This window comes from Neovison vison, chromosome 6, assembly GCF_020171115.1.
Source record: "Neovison vison isolate M4711 chromosome 6, ASM_NN_V1, whole genome shotgun sequence".
Lineage (NCBI taxonomy): Eukaryota > Metazoa > Chordata > Mammalia > Carnivora > Mustelidae > Neogale > Neogale vison.
Genome location: NC_058096.1, coordinates 49,518,562 through 49,536,269, shown reverse-complemented (window position 1 = coordinate 49,536,269; position 17,708 = coordinate 49,518,562). Strand labels below are relative to the sequence as shown.

At 38.1% G+C, this 17,708-nt stretch overlaps 1 protein-coding gene across 4 annotated transcripts in view; it reads left to right on the top strand.

Moving 5' to 3' along the window:
* The window catches only part of SENP7 (SUMO specific peptidase 7), a 163,121-nt gene that overhangs the window by 30,484 nt on the left and 114,929 nt on the right, over positions 1 to 17,708 (top strand). For all 4 annotated transcript variants that reach the window (XM_044251267.1, XM_044251266.1, XM_044251265.1 and 1 more), the window contains exon 3: positions 722 to 820. In XM_044251267.1, coding sequence (XP_044107202.1) covers positions 722 to 820 — 99 coding nt within the window. The remainder of the gene's footprint in view (positions 1 to 721; positions 821 to 17,708) is intronic.

Below are 17,708 nucleotides of genomic sequence, written 5' to 3'. Positions count from 1 at the left end.
GGGGATCATGACCTGAGCCGAAGGCAGACGCTTAACCGACCGAGCCACCAGACACCTGAATGAGAGGTTTTTAAAATAAAATTATATTTAGCTGCCTGTAAATTAAGCACTGAATTTAAAACTCTTTAAAACTAATTGCAAAACAAAAATAATAAAACTAATTGCAAAATGGGGCATATGGTTGGCTCAGCCATTAAATCATACGACTCTTGATCTGGGGGTCATGAGTTCAAGCCTCACGTTAGGTGTAGTGCTTATTTAAAAAAACAAAAAACCCGCTTGACTTATTCTCCCTGATATGAGGAAGTGGTGATGCAACATGGGGGCTTAAGGGGGTAGAAGAAGAATAAATGAAACAAGATGGGATTGGGAGGGAGACAAACCATAAGTGACTCTTAATTTCACAAAACCAACTGAGGGTTGCTGGGGGGAGGGGGATTGGGAGAAGTGGGGTGGGGTTATGGACATTGGGGAGGGTATGTGCTTTGGTGAGTGCTGTGAAGTGTGTAAACCTGGCGATTCACAGATCTGTACCCCTGGGGATAAAAATATATTATATGTTTATAAAAAAATAAAAAATTTAAAAACAAACAAAAAACCCAAAACACTAATAGCAAAATACTAAGGCAGGTTAATATAATGGTCCTGTTAGTTCGATTAACATGATTCAATTCTTATTTATATTTCAGTTAAATCAATTATTTTCTCATTCTGATTTCAGATAACACAGATGTTAAATGCGAAACCAGAAGATGTTCATGTTCAGTCACCACTGTCCAAACTAAGAAGCTCAGAACACTGGGATCTCCCTTTGCAGGAGGTAAATAAAAACTAATTTCTTTTAAGTACATAGTGTTGTTTGGTGTGTTTAAAATATTTTAATAAAACTGAATTTTCGTTTTCTTATATATCCTTGCTGGGGTTTTCTTATATTATTTGCAGTTTTTAATTCGTTTATTTCTGGTATTTGTTGAAGTGATGCTTTGAGAGTTAGGGTCTTCTTTAGTTTAAGTATACCTTACTTTGTATAATTATTTTCTTGAAATTTAAATCTCATTATTAGAAAAGATATTTTAAATTTATGAGAATATTAAGCTTATTGGAATCATTTGCTCTTGCTCTTGTTTTGTAAATTTGAGAGGATATATCTTAAAATGTGGTGGAACTATACTTTAAAAAGGTACTCTAATTATAAATCTGGACTTTGATTTTATTGCTATTAAAAGCATTATTATGGAACTTTCGTGAATAAGGCTTAAGATGGCACTTTTTTTTTTCCTAAAGATTTCATTTGTTTGAGAGAGAGAGAAAGAGAGAGGGACAGGGTGCACAGGCAGGGGGTGGGGCAGACACAGGGAGAGGGTGAAGCAGGCATCCTGTTGAGCTGGGAGCCGGAAGTGGGTCTCGACCCCAGGACACTGGAATCATTACCTAAGCCAAAGGCTCATGCTTAACTGACTGAGCCACCAAGGTGCCCCCAAGATGCCACATTTTAAATATTTTTCCTTGTGCCTGGTACAACTCATGGTCATTAAAAAAAATTTTTTTATTAACATATAATGTATTATTAGCCCCAGGGGTACAGGTCTGTGAATCACCAGGTTTACACACTTCATAGCACATACCTTCCCCAATGTCCATAACCCCACGACCTTCCTTCTCCCTATCCCCCTCCCACCGGCAACCCTCAGTTTGTTTTGTGAGATTAAGAATCTCTTATGGTTTGTCTCCCTCGCAATCCCATCTTGTTTCATTTATTCCTTTCCTACTGCCCAAACCCCCCACGTTGCCTCTCAACTTCCTCATATCAGGGAGCTCATATGAAAATTGTCTTTCTCTGGGGTGCCTGGGTGGCTCAGTGGGTTAAAGCCTCTGCCTTCGGCTCAGATCATGATCCTGGGGTCCTGGGGTCGAGCCCCACGTTGGGCTCTCTGCTCAGCGGGGAGCCTGCTTCCCCCTCTCTGCCTGCCTCTCTGCCTACTTGTGATCTCTGTCTGTCAAATAAATAAATTAAAAAAAAAGAGAGAAAAGAAAATTGTCTTTCTCTGATTGACTTGTTTTGCTAAGTATAATACCCTGTAGTTCCATCCATGTTGTCACAAATGGCAAGATTTCATTTCTTTTGATGGCTGCGTAGTATTCCATTGCATATATACCACATCTTCTTGATCCATTCATCTGTTGATGGACATCTAGGTTCTTTCCATAGTTTGGCTATTGTGGACATTGCTGCTATAAACATTCAGGTGCATGTGCCCCTTCGGATCACTACATTTTTATCTTTAAGGTAAATACCCAGTAGTGCAATTGCTGAGTCATAGGGTAGCTCTATGTTCAACTTTTTGAGGAACTTCCATGCTGTTTTCCAGAGTGGCTGCACCAGCTTGCATTCCAGAGTGTAGGAGGGTTCCCCTTTCTCCGTATCCTTGCCAGCATCTGTCATTTCCTGACTTGTTAATTTTAGCCACTCTGACTGGTGTGAGGTGGTATCTCATTGTGGTTTTGATTTGTATTTCCCTGATGCTGAGTGATGTGGAGCACTTTTTCATGTGTCTGTTGGCTATCTGGATGTCTTCTTTGCAGAAATGTCTGTTCATGTCCTCTGCCCATTTCTTGATTGGATTATTTGTTCTTTGGGTGTTGAATTTGCCAAGTTCTTTATAGATTTTGGATACTAGCCCTTTACCTGATACGTCATTTGCAAATATCTTCTCCCATTATGTCAGTTTTCTTTTGGTTTTGTTGACCTTTGCTGTGCAAAAGCTTTTGATCTTTTTTTTTTTTTTTAAAGATTTTATTTATTTATTTGACAGAGAGAGATCACAAGTAGGCAGAGAGGCAGGCAGAGAGAGAGAGAGAGAGAGAGAGGAAAGCAGGCTCTCCGCTCAGCAGAGAGCCCGATGCGGGACTCGATCCCAGGATCCTGGGATCATGACCTGAGCCGAAGGCAGCGGCTTAACCCACTGAGCCACCCAGGCGCCCCAAAAGCTTTTGATCTTGATGAAATCCCAATAGTTCATTTTTGCCCTTGTTTCCCTTGCCTTTGGCGATGTTCCTAGAAAGAAGTTAACTGCAGCCGAGGGAGGTCAAGAGGTTGCTGCTTGTGTTCTCCTCAAGGATTTTGATGGATTCCTTTCTCACATTGAGGTCCTTCATCCATTTTGAGTCTGTTTTCATGTGTGGTGTAAGGAAATGGTCCAGGTTCATTTTTCTGCATGTGGCTGTCCAATTTTCCCAACACCATTTGTTGAAGAGACTTTTTTCCATTGGACATTTTTCCTGCTTTGTCGAAGATTAGTTGACCATAGAGCTGAGAGTCAATTTCTGGGCTCTCTATTCTGTTCCATTGATCTATATGTCTCTTTTTGTGCCAGTACCATACTACCTTGATGATGACAGCTTTATAATAGAGCTTGAAGTCTGGAATTGTGATACTACCAACTTTGGCTTTCCTTTTCAATATTCCTCTGGCTATTTGATATCTTTTCTGGTTCCAAATGAATTTTAGGATTATTTGTTCCATTTCTTTGAAAAAAATGGATGGGATTTTGACAGATATTGCATTAAACGTGTAGATTGCTTTAGGTAGCATAGACATTTTCACAATATTTGTTCTTCCAGTCCATGAGCATAGAACATTTTTCCATTTCTTTGTGTCTTCCTCAATTTCTTTCATGAGTACTTTATAGTTTTCTGAGTATAGATTCTTTGCCTCTTCAGTTAGGTTTATTCCTAGGTATCTTATGGTTTTGGGTAGTTGTAAATGGGATTGACTCCTTTCTCTTTCTCTTGTCTTGTTGTTGGTGTAAAGAAATGCAACTGATTTCTGTGCATTGATTTTATATCCTGAAACTTTACTGAATTTTTGTACAAGTTCTAGCAGATTTGGAGTGGAGTCTTTTGGGTTTTCCACATATAGTATCATATCATCTGCAAAGAGTGATAGTTTGACTTCTTCTTTGCCAGTTTGGATGCCTTTAATTTCCTTTTGTCATCTGATTGCTGAGGCTAGGACTTCTAGTACTGTGTTGAATAGCATTGGTGATAATGGACATCCCTGTTGTCTTTCTGACCTTAGTGGAAAAGCTTTCAGTTTTTCTCCATTGAGAATGATATTCGCTGTGGGTTCTTCATAGATGGCTTTGATGATATTGAGGTATGTACCCTCTATCCCTACACTTTGAAGAGTTTTGATCAGGAAAGGATGCTGTGGTTTGTCAAATGCTTTTTCAGCATGTATTGAGAGTATCATATGGTTCTTGTTTTTTCTTTTATTAATGTATTGTATCACATTGATTGATTTGCAGATGTTGAATCAACCTTACAGCCCTAGAATAAATCTTACTTGGTCGTGGTCAATAATCCTTTGAATGTACTGTTGGATTGTATTGGCTAGTATTTTGGTGAGAATTTTCACAAATATGTTCATCAAGGATATTGGTCTGTAATTCTCTTTTTTGATGGGATCCTTGTCTGGTTTTGGGATCAAGGTGATGCTGGCCTCATAAAACGAGTTTGGAACTTTTCCTTCCATTTCTATTTTTTGGAACAGTTTCAGGAAAAGAGGAATTAATTCTTCTGTAAATGTTTGGTAAAATTCCCCTGGGAAGCCGACTGGCCCTGGTCTCTTGTTTGTTTGGAGATTTTTGGTGAATGCTTCAACCTTTTTACTGGTTATGGGTCTGTTCAGGTTTTCTTTTTCTTCCTGGTTGAGTTTTAGTAGTTTCTATATCTCTAGGAATGCATCTGTGTCTTCCATATTGTCAAATTTGCTGGCGTAGAGTTGCTCATAATAATATGTTCTTATAATTATTTGTATTTCTTTGGTGCTGGTTGTGATCTCTCCTCTTTCATTCATGATTTTATTTATTTGGGTCCTTTCTCTTTTCTTTTTGATAAGTTTGGCCAGGGATTTATCAATCTTATTAATTCTTTAAAGAACCAGCTCCTAGTTTCCTTGATTTGTTGTTGTTTTTTGGTTTCTGTTTCATTGATTTCTACTCTGATCTTTATTATTTCTCTTCTCCTGCTGTGTTTAGGTTTCTTTGTTGTTCTTTCTCCAGCTCATTTAGGTGTAGGGTTAGGTTGTGTATTTGAGATCTTTCTTGTTTCTTGAGAAAGGCTTGTATTGCTATATATTTTCTTCTCAGGACTGCCTTTGTTGTGTCCCACAGATTTTGAACCATTATGTTTTCATTATCATTTGTTTCCATGAATGTTTTCAATTCTTCTTTAATTTCCTGGTTGACCCATTGATTCTTTAGAAGGATGCTGTTTAGTCTCCATGTATTTGGGTTCTTTCCAAATTTCCTCTTGTGATTGAGTTCTAGCTTCAGAGCATTGTGGTCTGAAATATACAGGGAATGATCCCAATCTTTTGATACCGGTTGAGACCTGATTTGTGACCCAGGATGTGATCTATTCTGGAGAATGTTCCATGTGCACTAGTGAAGAATGTATATTCTTTTGCTTTGGGATGGAATGTTCTGTATATATATGTGATGTCCATCTGGTCTAGTGTGTCATTTAAGGGCTTTATTGTGTGCCACGGATCACAGTTTAAGGTAACCCTGAGTTGAGCGCTCTCTCCTCAGCTCCGTCTCTGTAGCCAGCTTCCCTGCTCTAATACCTGTGAGCTCTGCGACACTCACACACCCCCAATCCTTCTGTGACCCCGTGGGACCCAACACCATGCTATCTGTGCATGGGCTTCACCCCAGCTTAGCCTCAAGAGCTATGGCCCTCAGTGGAGCAGACTTTTAAAAGTTCTGATTTTGGGGGCACCTGGGTGGCTCAGTGGGTTAACCCTCTACCTTTGGCTCAGGTCATGATCTCAGGGTCCTGGGATCAAGCCCCGCATCGGGCTCTCTGCTCATCAGGGAGCCTGCTTTCTCCCCCTCTCTCCCTGCTTGCCTCTCTGCCTACTTGTGAACTCTCTCTCTCTCTGTTAAATATAGAAAAAAAAAAAAAAGTTCTGATTTTGTGCTCCATTGCTCCGCCGCTTTCTGGGAGCCGGCCCATCTCCCCGCGGTCTTTCTTCCCATTGCTTTGGATTCACTTCTTCGCAGGTCCTACCTTTCAGAAAGTGGTCTATTTTCTGTTTCTAGAATTGCTGCTCTTCTCCTCTTCGATCTCCTGTTTGAATTGTATGTGTTTGGAATGGTTTGATAAACTATCTAGGTGATCTCCTGCTACCTGATATCATCTCAGCCTGCTACTTCTCTGCCATCTTGACTCCTCCTCTCATGGTCATTTTTTAAAAATAGAATTTTTCTCAGATTTTCCAGTTTGTCCATTTGAGCCTGTATTAATCTGCTAGGCTAACATAAGAAAATATCACAGACTGGGTGGCTAAACATCAGAAATTTATTTTCCAATAGTTCTGGAGGCTGAAGTCCACAATTAAGGTGCCAGTAGGGCTGGTTTCTCTAAGCCTTTTCTCTTTGGTTTATAGATGGTCATTTTCTTACTGTTTCTTCCTATGACCTTTTTTTCTATATACTCACATTTCTGGTGCTTCTCTTCTTATAAGGATGCCAGTCCTGTTGGATTAAGTGCCTACCCTTATGACCTCATTTATACATAATTAATTTTGTAAAGCCCCCATCTCCACGTATAGTTATATTGACAGTGAGGACTTTAATATATGAAATAGGCAGAGAAGCACAATTCAGTTCATAACATCAGCATTTTAGGATAGCAAATTTTAAGTCATGTTGAATATGTTTTTATGTACAGATGAGAAAAATTAACCATTTATTCTAATTCGTTCTCAGAGGAAAGATTTGTCATTAATAGTAGTTGCTTTAACATTATTTAAAAATTTGACTATCATAATACATTTGTTTCTTATACAAGGCACAAAAACCAGAAATAATAAATGAGATAAGATGACTTATGCTGGGGTGCCTGGGTGGTTCAGTGGGTTAAATCCTCTGCCTTCAGCTCAGGTCATGATCCCAGGGTTCTGGGATCACACCCCACATCAGGCTCTCTGCTCAGCAGGGAGTCTGCTTCCTCCTCTCTCTCTGCCTGCTTCTCTGACTACTTGTGATCTCTGTCAAATAAATAAATAAAATCTTTAAAAAAAAAAGATGACTTGTGCTGAGATAAAAAGAAAAAAATTGCTTAAGGTTAGAAAATTTGGGGTGTATAGAAAGGTATAGGTGAAATAAACACTCTTTCTCTGTTCCTTTTTCCTAATGGCAACCACCATTAATAGTTTTTTTTCATTTCTTTGAAGAAAAAAAATACATGTGCCTACATAAATAATAATTTGTATATATATGTATACATATATATGTGTGTGTGTGTGTGTATACACTTTAAAGATTTTATTTACTCATTTGACAGAGAGAGACACAGTGAGAGAGGGAACACAAGCAGGGGGAGTGGAAAAGGGAGAAGCAAGCTTTCCACCGAGCAGGGAGCCCAATGCGGGGGTCGATTCCAGGACCTTGGGATCATGTCTTGAGTTGAAGGCAGTTGCTAAATGACTGAACCACCCAGGCACCATTATATTATTTTTTAATTGTTATAGAACGGAGATCATGAAATATATACTGTTCTGTGCTTTGTTACTAATTTTTTTTTCTATTTTAGCACATTTATTTTTTATTTTTGAAGATTTATTTGTTGGGTGCCTGGGTAGCTCAGTTGGTTAAGCATCTGCCTTTGGCTCAGACAAGTATCCCAGAGTCTTGGGATTGACTCCTGGTTTAGGCTTTTTACTCAGAAGGGAGTTTTCTCCCCTATTCCTCTGCCCCTCCCCCACTCATGCTCTCCTTTTCCCCTACTCTCTCTCTCTCAAATAAATAAATAAAATCTAAAAAAAATAATAATAAATTATTTATTTATTTAAATTATCTCTTCACTCACAATGGGCTTTAAATCACAACCCTGAGATCAAGAATTGCATGCTCAGGACACCTGGGCAGCTCAGTCGTTGAAGCGTCTGCCTTCGGCTTGGGGCATGATCCCAGGGTTCTGGGACTGAGTCCTAAATTGGGTTTTTTGCTCAGTGGCGAACCTGTTTCTCCCTCTGCCTGCCAGTCCCCCTGCTGTGCTGTCTCTTTCTCTCTCAAATAAGTAAAATCTTTAAAAAAAAATCATAAAAAAAAAATCACATGCTCTACTGAGTCATCCAGGTTGCCCTATCTTAACACATTCAGATCTTCTTCTCTTATTTATTTTTGTTGACTTTGTAGTACTCTAAAAATTCTAATATATCATGATTAAAAACTTTTTTAGTAAAATTGACATACTGAATTACATTAGTTGCAGATATACAATGTAGTGATTCAGCTTCTCCTTATGTTATGCTATGCTCACAAGTGTAGCTACTATCTGTCACCATACATAATTTACTTAGTGAACTGTTATCGGTTGATATCTCTGGTATCAGAAAGAGTGTGAGCACGAGTGGGGGGAGGGGCAGAAGGAGAAGCTGACTTCCCTGCTGAGCAGGGAGTGTGACTGTGGGGCTCAATTCCAGGACCCTGGGATCAAGACCTGAGTGGAAGGCAGATGCTTAGCCAGCTGAGCCACCCGGGTGCTCTAATATGTGTAATTTTAAACACACATGCACGTATACACTGTCTCTTGGAAGTAGACATAGGCTTTATGTTGGGTTAGTTTTCTTAAGCAGTATCTCACTTAATGTGCTTTTCCTTTACCCTTGGGTCACACATATCTTCCTTTAGGTTTTGGCCTTTTAAAGAGGCAGATGTGGATTACTCGAGATCTCTTTAGGTATCAAGTCATTGTATTCTAATCTTCTCTTTCTCCTTAACTCTCAATTTCAGGAGTCCCTTTCTTCTGAGAAGCTACCATTTACTATCTTACTACCGTTTACTATCTACCATTTACTATCTTCTTTACTATCTTCTTTAGTTCCCGCTAACCCACTGAATAAAGCAGGGTCTCTTCAGAGACATTTTTTTCCCCCCATGCCTAGTTTCCCACCCTAGTTCGATGTCTTCTTAAAGATAGTGATACTTAAGGTTTTGGAAATCTGTATCCTGTTTAAGATTTAAAGTGGCACATGTGTCATGTGCTATGCTCTCCTGTTTCTTTAGACCTCACAGTATTTGCTGAGTATGCTTCATAGTTTGTAGAGTTTGAGGCTGTTCCAGTATCTTGCTTAATTTTTTCTCTTACGCACCTTTTTTTTTTTTAAAGATTTGTTTTTTTAAAGTGAGCTCTACACCCAAGTTGGGACTTGAATTTACAACCCCAAGATTAAGAGTCCCATACTCTACTGACTGAGCGAGCCAGTCACTCCCCACACACCCTTTTTTAACATTTGTAGTGGGTTTCTATGAATGACAAAGAGAGAACTTTATATAGTCTCCAGCAGAATTTTAACCCATTTATTTACTTATTTGTAGGTTTTATTGAGATATAATTACATGAAATAGGTTCCACAGGTCTTAGTACGTAATTGGATGAACATTGACTAATGTGACATATGTAACCAATCCTGCTCAAAAATGGTTCCCTAGAATATGAAAAATGATGTTTGCTGTCCCATTGTTTCAAAAGGAATAGAGCGTTGTCATTAGCCTTGAAAGTTCCCTTATCTCCCTTTCCATTGTTATCTTTGCCTGCTGTCCTCACCCCCACTCCACTACTGTCAACCACTTTCCTGATTTCTATTTTTGTAGGGTAGTTTTGCCTGTTCATACAATACTTTTTCGTATTTTGCTTCTTTTGCTCAGTAAAATGTTGAAATCCATCCCTGTTTTGCATCTATCGGTAGTTTGTTCCTTTTTATTACTAAGTAGTATTTCATTTTGTGGCTATAACATAATTTGTTTATTTAAGTCTTCTGTTGATGGACTTTTTTTTCCAATTTATTTATTTTCAGAAAAACATTATTCATTATTTTTTCACCACACCCAGTGCTCCATGCAAGCCGTGCCCTCTATAATACCCACCACCTGGTATCCCAACCTCCCACCCCCCTGCCACTTCAAACCCCTCAGATTGTTTATCAGAGTCCATAGTCTTTCATGGTTCACCTCCCCTTCCAATTTACCCAAATTCCCTTCTCCTCTCTAACGCCCCTTGTCCTCCAAGCTATTTGTTATGCTCCACAAATAAGTGAAACCATATGATAATTGACTCTCTCTGCTTGACTTATTTCACTCAGCATAGTCTCTTCCAGTCCCGTCCATGTTGCTATAAAAGTTGGGTATTCATCCTTTCTGATGGAGGCATAATACTCCATAGTGTATATGGACCACATCTTCCTTATCCATTCATCCGTTGAAGGGCATCTTGGTTCTTTCCATAGTTTGGCGACCGTGGCCATTGCTGCTATAAACAGTGGGGTACAGATGGCCCTTCTTTTCACGACATCTGTGCCTTTGGGGTAAATACCCAGGAGTGTAATTGCAGGGTATTAGGGAAGTTCTATTTTTAATTTCTTGAGGAATCTCCACACTGTTCTCCAAAGAGGCTGCACCAACCTGCATTCCCACCAACAGTGTAAGAGGGTTCCCCTTTCTCCACATCCTCTCCAACACATGTTGTTTCCTGTTTTGTTAATTTTGGCCATTCTAACTGGTGTAAGGTGATATCTCAATGTGGTTTTAATTTGAATCTCCCTGAGGGCTAATGATGATGAGCATTTTTTCATGTGTCTGATAGCCATTTGTATGTCTTGATTGGAGAAGTGTCTGTTCATATCTTCTGCCCATTTTTTGATGTGTTTGTCTGTTTCGTGTGGGTTGAGTTTGAGGAGTTCATTATAGATCCTGGATATCAACCTTTTGTCTGTACTGTCATTTGCAAATATCTTCTCCCATTCCGTGGGTTGCCTCTTTGTTTTTTTGACTGTTTTCTTTGCTGTGCAGAAGAAGCTTTTGATTTTTATGAAGTCCCAAAAGTTTATTTTCGCTTTTGTTTCCTTTGCCTTTGGAGACGTATCTTGAAAGAAGTTGCTGTGGCTGATATCGAAGAGATTACTGCCTATGTTCTCCTCTAGGATTCTGATGGATTCCTGTCTCATGTTGAGGTCTTTTATCCATTTTGACTTTATCTTTGTGTACGGTGTAAGAGAATGGTCGAGTTTCATTCTTCTACATATAGCTGTCCAGTTTTCCCAGCACCATTTATTGAAGAGACTGTCTTTTTTCCACTGTATATTTTTTCCTGTTTTGTCGAAGATTAATTGAGCATAGAGTAGAGGGTCCATATCTGGGCTCTCTACTCTGTTCCACTGGTCTATGTGTCTGTTTTTATGCCAGTACCATGCTGTCTTGGTGATCACAGCTTTGTAAGAAAGCTTGAAATCAGGTAACGTGATGCCGCCAGCTTTATTTTTGTTTTTCAACATTTCCTTAGCGATTCGGGGTCTCTTCTGATTCCATACAAATTTTAGGATTATTTGCTCCAGCTCTTTGAAGAATGGACTTTTGGGCTTAGTTTTAATTTGCATTTTCCTGATGACTAATGGTGTTAAGACATTTTCATATGTTGATTGGCTATCATATATCTTTTTTGTGAAGTGTGTGTTCAGTTTTTTTGCCCTTTTAAAATAAATTTTATTGAGAGTTAATTTTTTGCAATTAAACTAATCCATTTTAATTCTTCTTTGAACTTTGACAAATGTATATGCTTTTGCAGCCATCACCATAATAAAAGAGTGTGTGTGTGTGTGTGTTTGTGTTTGTGTTTTTTTTTTCTTAGTGTACAGTTCTGAGTTACAGGATCTGTATAGATTCATAGAAGTATCATGACACTGAAGATATTATGCTGTCCTGTTACTCCAAAAAATCCCCTGGTGCTGTCTCCTTTGTAATTATACTCTGTTCCCACTTTTAACCCTTGGTAATGTTGTTTTCTTTAGCTATACCTCTACATTTTCCAGAATGTCACATAAAATGGAATCCTAGAGTATATAATGTTTTGAGAATGACTTTTTATTTAGCATAATGCCATTGAAATTCATTCATGTTTTTGTGTGTTTCAGTAGTTTATTCCTCCCATTAAAGGACATATGGGTTGTTTCCAGATTTGGGGCATTAGGAATAAAGTTCCTATAAATCTTTGCATATATATATATTTTTTGTGAGCATAAATTTTAGTTTCTCTGGGTAAATATTTAGGAGTGGGATTCCTGGGTCATATGATAAGTGTATATTAATTGCCAAACTGTTTTTCAGAGTGTTTGTACCATTTTGCATTCTCACCAGCAATGTGTGGAGAGTTCTGGGTGCTCTGTATTTTTCTTAGCACTTGATATTGTCAGTTTGTTAATTTTTTTAGTTAATGGATTTTATTTTTAGAGTAATTTTAGCTTTACAGAAAAATTGAAGGTATAGTACCAGCAATACCCATATGCCCCTCAATTCCCCTTCCCCTATTACTCCCACATACTTTCCTTTATTAATATCTTTGCATCAATGTGGTATATTTGTTACATTTGATAAGCCAATACTGGTAAGTTATTATTATTTCTTGGATATAATTGACCTATAACATTGTATTAGCTTTAAGTATACAACATAATAATTTGATATATGTATATATTGCAGAATGATTAGCTAATATCTATTAACACATAGTAATAGTTTTCTTCTATATTTCTTAAAGATTTTATTTATTTATTTGACAGTGAGAGAGAGAGAGAGAGAGATCATAGGTAGGCAGAGAGTCAGGCAGAGAGAGAGGGGGAAGCAGGCTTCCCACCGAGCAGAGAGCCCGATGCGGGGCTCGATCCCAGGACCCTAACATCATGACCTGGGCTGAAGGCAGAGGCTTTAATCCACTGAGCCACCCAGGTACCCCAGTAATAGTTTTCTTATGATGAGACTTTTAACATCTCTTAGCAACTTTCAGGTAAATAATCAATATTGTTAAGTAAATCACCATGCTGTATATTACATTCCTGGGACTTATTTATCTTGTAACTTAATGTTTGTACTTTTTGACCCCTTTCACTCACTTTGCCCACTCTCCACCTCTGGTAATTACAAATTTGTTCCTTTTATAAGTTTGGTGGTTTTTTTTTTTCCCTCCCTTAGATTCCTCCTGTGAGTGAACTCATACAGTATTTGTTTGTTTGTTTGTTTGTTTGTTTATTTTTGGTCTGAGTTATTTCAGTTAGCATTAGGCCCTCAGGGTCCATCCTAAGTTCAAGATTTTTGGTGGCATCTTTAAGCTTTTCTATATATAATATCATGTCACCTGTGAATAGAGACAATTTTACTTCCTTTTGATTTGGTTGTCTTTTATTTATTTATTTTTTGCCTAATTGCAAGATTTGGTTAGTATTCTGTTAAAGTGGGTAGAGTTGGAATCCTTGTCTTCTTCCTGATTTTAGAGGAAAAACTTTCAGCTTTTCACAATTGAGTGTGATAAGCACTGTGCACTATGATATATGACCTTTATTATATTTAGGTACATTCATTGAGAGTTTTTATTAAACTCTCATTGAGAGTTTACTTCATTGAGCGTTTTTATTAAAGAATGGATGTTGAATTTTATCAGATGCTTTTTCTGCATCTGTTGAGATGATATGTTTTACTTTTGTTAATGGGGTGTATCACCTTTACTGATTGGTGGATGTTGAACCTTCCTTGCATTTCTAGAATAAATCCTATTTGATCATGGTGTATGATTCTTTTGTATGGTTGAATTGTATTTGCTAATATTTTATTGAGGAATTTTGTATCTATTTTCATCAGGGATATTGGTCCGTAATTTTCTTTCCTTTTAAAGATTTTATATATTTATTTGAGAGTGTGTGTGAGAGGCAGAGAGAGCATGAGTGGTAGGGAGGAGCAGTGGGAAAAGAAGCAGACTCCCCACTGAGAAGGGAGCCAAGTACGGTCCTCAATCCCAGTTAGGGTGCCAGTTGTAGGGTCCAAATCCTTTGTACCTTAGGCGAAGCTAGGAGTTGTCAGTTCTCTCCTGGTTGTGTTCCATTTTGCGGGGGGTGGTGTTTATGGTTAGATTATCTCAGCTTCTCCTGCATGTTTCAATGCTTTTCCTCATTCCTGTAATATTTAGAGGAGTTGTTCAGCTACTTTGTGGGTTTTTTCAGAGGGATTTCTTCCATGTAAATATAGATTTGGTATGTCTGTGGGAGGAGGTGATTTCAGGCTCCTTGTACATTGTCATTAAAATTTTTTAATTTTATTTTATTTATTTGAGGGGGAGAGCGAGAACAAGCAGGAGGAGCAGCAGAGGGAGAGGGAGAAACAGACTCTCCACTGAGCAAGGAGCCCAGTGTGGGGCTTGATCCCCAGACTCTCGGATCATGACCTGAGCCGAAGGCAGATGCTTAACCAGCTGAGCATCCCAGGTCCCCCTACAATGTCATTTTGGAGCCCAATGCGATCAGGTCATGATCTCAGGGTCCTGGGATCGAGTCTCGCATTGGGCTCTCTGCTCAGCGGGGAGCCTGCTTCCCTTTCTCTCTCTCTCTGCCTGCCTCTTTGCCTACTTGTGATCTCTGTCAAATAAATAAATAAAATCTTAAAAAAAAAATAAAAAAAAATAAAAATTTTTTTACAAGACTATTTCTTAGAGCTTTAGGTTTGCAGCAAATTGAGTAGAAAGTACAGTTTTCATATGTCCCTTGCCTCCACACATGCGCAGCCTATCCCACTGTTCCTTGTTTTTAGTGCTGAATAATTTCCATTAAGTGGATGTAGCACAGTTTGTTTACCCATCACCTGTTGAAAGATATCTTGGTTGCTTTCAAGTTTTGGCAATTATGAATAAAGACACAGTAAACATTTATGTGCAAGTTTTTGTGTGGACATGTTTCTGAATTGTTTCACTAAATACCAAGGATTGCAGTTGTTGGATTGTATGTTAAGTGTGTATTTAGTTTTGTCAGGAATTGCTAAACTGCCTTCCAAAATGGTTGTACCATATTGCATTCCCACCTGCATCTAATGGGATTTTCTGATGCTCCACATTCTAGTTGACATTTGGTATTGTCAGTGTTTTGTGTTTTAGCAATCCTAATACATATATAGTGGTATCTTGTTTTAACTTGCAGTTTGTGATGATATATTTTCTTGAGTTTCTTTTCATATGCATATTTGGCAGCTGTGTATCTTCTTTGGTGAGGTGTGCCTTCAGATCTTTGGCTCTTCTTCTTTTTTTTTTTTCTTAAAGATTTTATTTATTTATTAGAAAGACAGAGAGAGACCACAAGTAGGCAGAGCTGCAGGCAGAGAGAGAGGGAGAAGCAGACTCCCCATTGAGTGAGAAGCCCGATGCGGGACTCGATCCCAGGACCCTGAGATCATGATCTGAGCTGAAGGCAGTCGCCCAACTGACTGAGCCACCCAGGCACCCCTTGATCTTTGGCTCTTCTTAAAATTGGAGAGAGAGCAAGAGAGAGTACATACGAAGGGGGGCAGGGCAGAGGGAGAAGCAGACTCCCCACTGAGTAGAGAGCACAATGTGGGACTTAACCCTAGGACCCTGGGATCATGACCTGAGCTGAGGGCAGCTGTGTAGTCGACTGAGCTACCCAGGCTCCCCAAATTGTCTCTTCTTTTAAAATAGATCTATCCAATGCAATAAATTCCCCTCTTAGTGTACAAGCTTGAGAAGAATGTATATTCTCTTAATTTTTTAAATTTGGAAACCAAGTGCCTAGCATGTAGTAGGCACTCAGTATAATTAAATTAAATTAAGTTTTTTTTGTGTGTGTTCCAAAATTCATTGTTTATACACTATAACTATTCATAAATGTTAATTGGATACAGTTGATTGATGGTGTTGTTCAGTTTTACTCTGTCCTTACTATTTCCTGCTTTCTGCCTGCTGGATCTGTTTCTGATGGAGTGGTATTAAAGTCTTCAGTTGTAATTGTTGATTCTTTTATTTGTCTTTGTATTTTTATCAATTTTTGCCTTATGTATTTTGGTGCTCTATTGTTGAGCACATAGATATTAAAGATTGTTATGTCTTCTTGGAGAATTGACCCCTTTTAACATTATGTAGTATTTCTCTTTATCCCTCTGAATTGATAATTTTTCTTTTTCTGGAGTTTGTTGAGTCTAAAATCAGTATAACTACTCCATCTTTCTTTTCATCTGTGTTAGAATGGCATATCTGTATCCCTTGACTTTTCATATTGTATTCGGTGTATAGTGGGTCTTTTTTTTTTGGATTCATCTTTGAATATTAAACCACCTTTCTGCCCTAGAATAAATCTTAACTGCCTGTATTGTATTATTCTTTTCATGTATTACTTGTTTTGATCTGCTAATTTTTTTGTTGAGTGTTTTTGTTTATGTTTATTGGAGATGTTGGTTTTTAGGTTTTTTTCTTCTGGTACTGCCATTCTGTGGATTCATTATCAATGCAATACTTACATTATAGAATGAATGGGGAATTGTTCACTTCTAGTTAATGGAATAGAGAGTATTGCATTCATTTTCTTACTGAAATGTCTGATTTGCTAGGAAAACTCTCAGTGCCTTTAGAGGCTAGGAGTTAATGGAAGGGAGGGTGGCAAGCTGTGTTTATAAAATGGTAGCAGAAAGGATATGTGTAGCTTAACTGTTCTATATCTTGACTTTGGTTGTGATTACACAGATGTGCACATATGGTAAAAGAGCACTGAACTAAAAATGCACACATAACAAATGTTTGCATATAAAACAGGTGAAATCTTAATAAAGTCATAAATTGTCTCATTGTTAATTTCCTGGTTATATATTTTCCTGTAGTCATGTAGGTTGTTTGGGAAAAACACTGGGGAAAAGTCATTGAAGCGTATACAGGATTCTCCAGACCTTCCCCCATAATTCATCCAGTGGCTCAATAGATACTGGTTAGCAAATAATTTCAGTTTATTTTTTTTATGTGTTTTCATTGTTGCCATTACATATTATTTACTTTGGAAACTGGAAGAAGAGTCAATAGAGTTGAAATTCTGATATAAAGTTAAATCCAGACCAATAATCTCAATTGGTTGGAAAGTCATCATACATTTTTATTACAATATGCTGTGACGGGGTAAGTAGTTGTAAACAAAGTCAGCATTTTCCTCAAGATACAACTTTGGTCCCTTTTTAGTATCTAAGGAAACACTCTGTTGAGATTGTGAGTCCCACACCACTTAGAATGCATGTGGAGTTGATTTTGTCCCAGAGAAATTTTAGTAGTTATTGTGGGCCATTTTATTTTATTTTATTTTTTGGCCATTTTATTTTCATTAGCATAATATTTTATTTTGGTGTCCTTGTTAGAATGAGAGGGATAAGTTTATGTTACTGAATGCTTTGATCCTGTCTGTGAACAAAGTTTTTTTTTTCTTTCTAAAAGCCTTTTTTATATTTAAAATAAAATTCATGCTATCTTAACTTTCCTATTTGTGGTAAGGTAGCTTTCAGATTATGTATGTATGGACCCTGGGATCATGGCCCAAGCCAAAGGCAGAGGCTTTAACCCACTGAGCCACCCAGGTGCCCTATGAAGGTTGCATTTACTCTGAGATTAGTGGACCACTTCCAGGGAACTGGTTGGCCAGTAGTTCTGAAGAGTTCAACCCTTAAGCCAAATCATTCCCAGTACTGGTTGCAGGTGGATGTAAACAGATAATATTATTATTATGAGAATTATGAGAAGTGTGGGTATTAAGGAGGGCATGTATTGCATGGAGCACTGGGTGTGGTACATAAACAATGAATCTTGGAACACTGGAAAAAAATTAAATAAAAAAAGTGTTG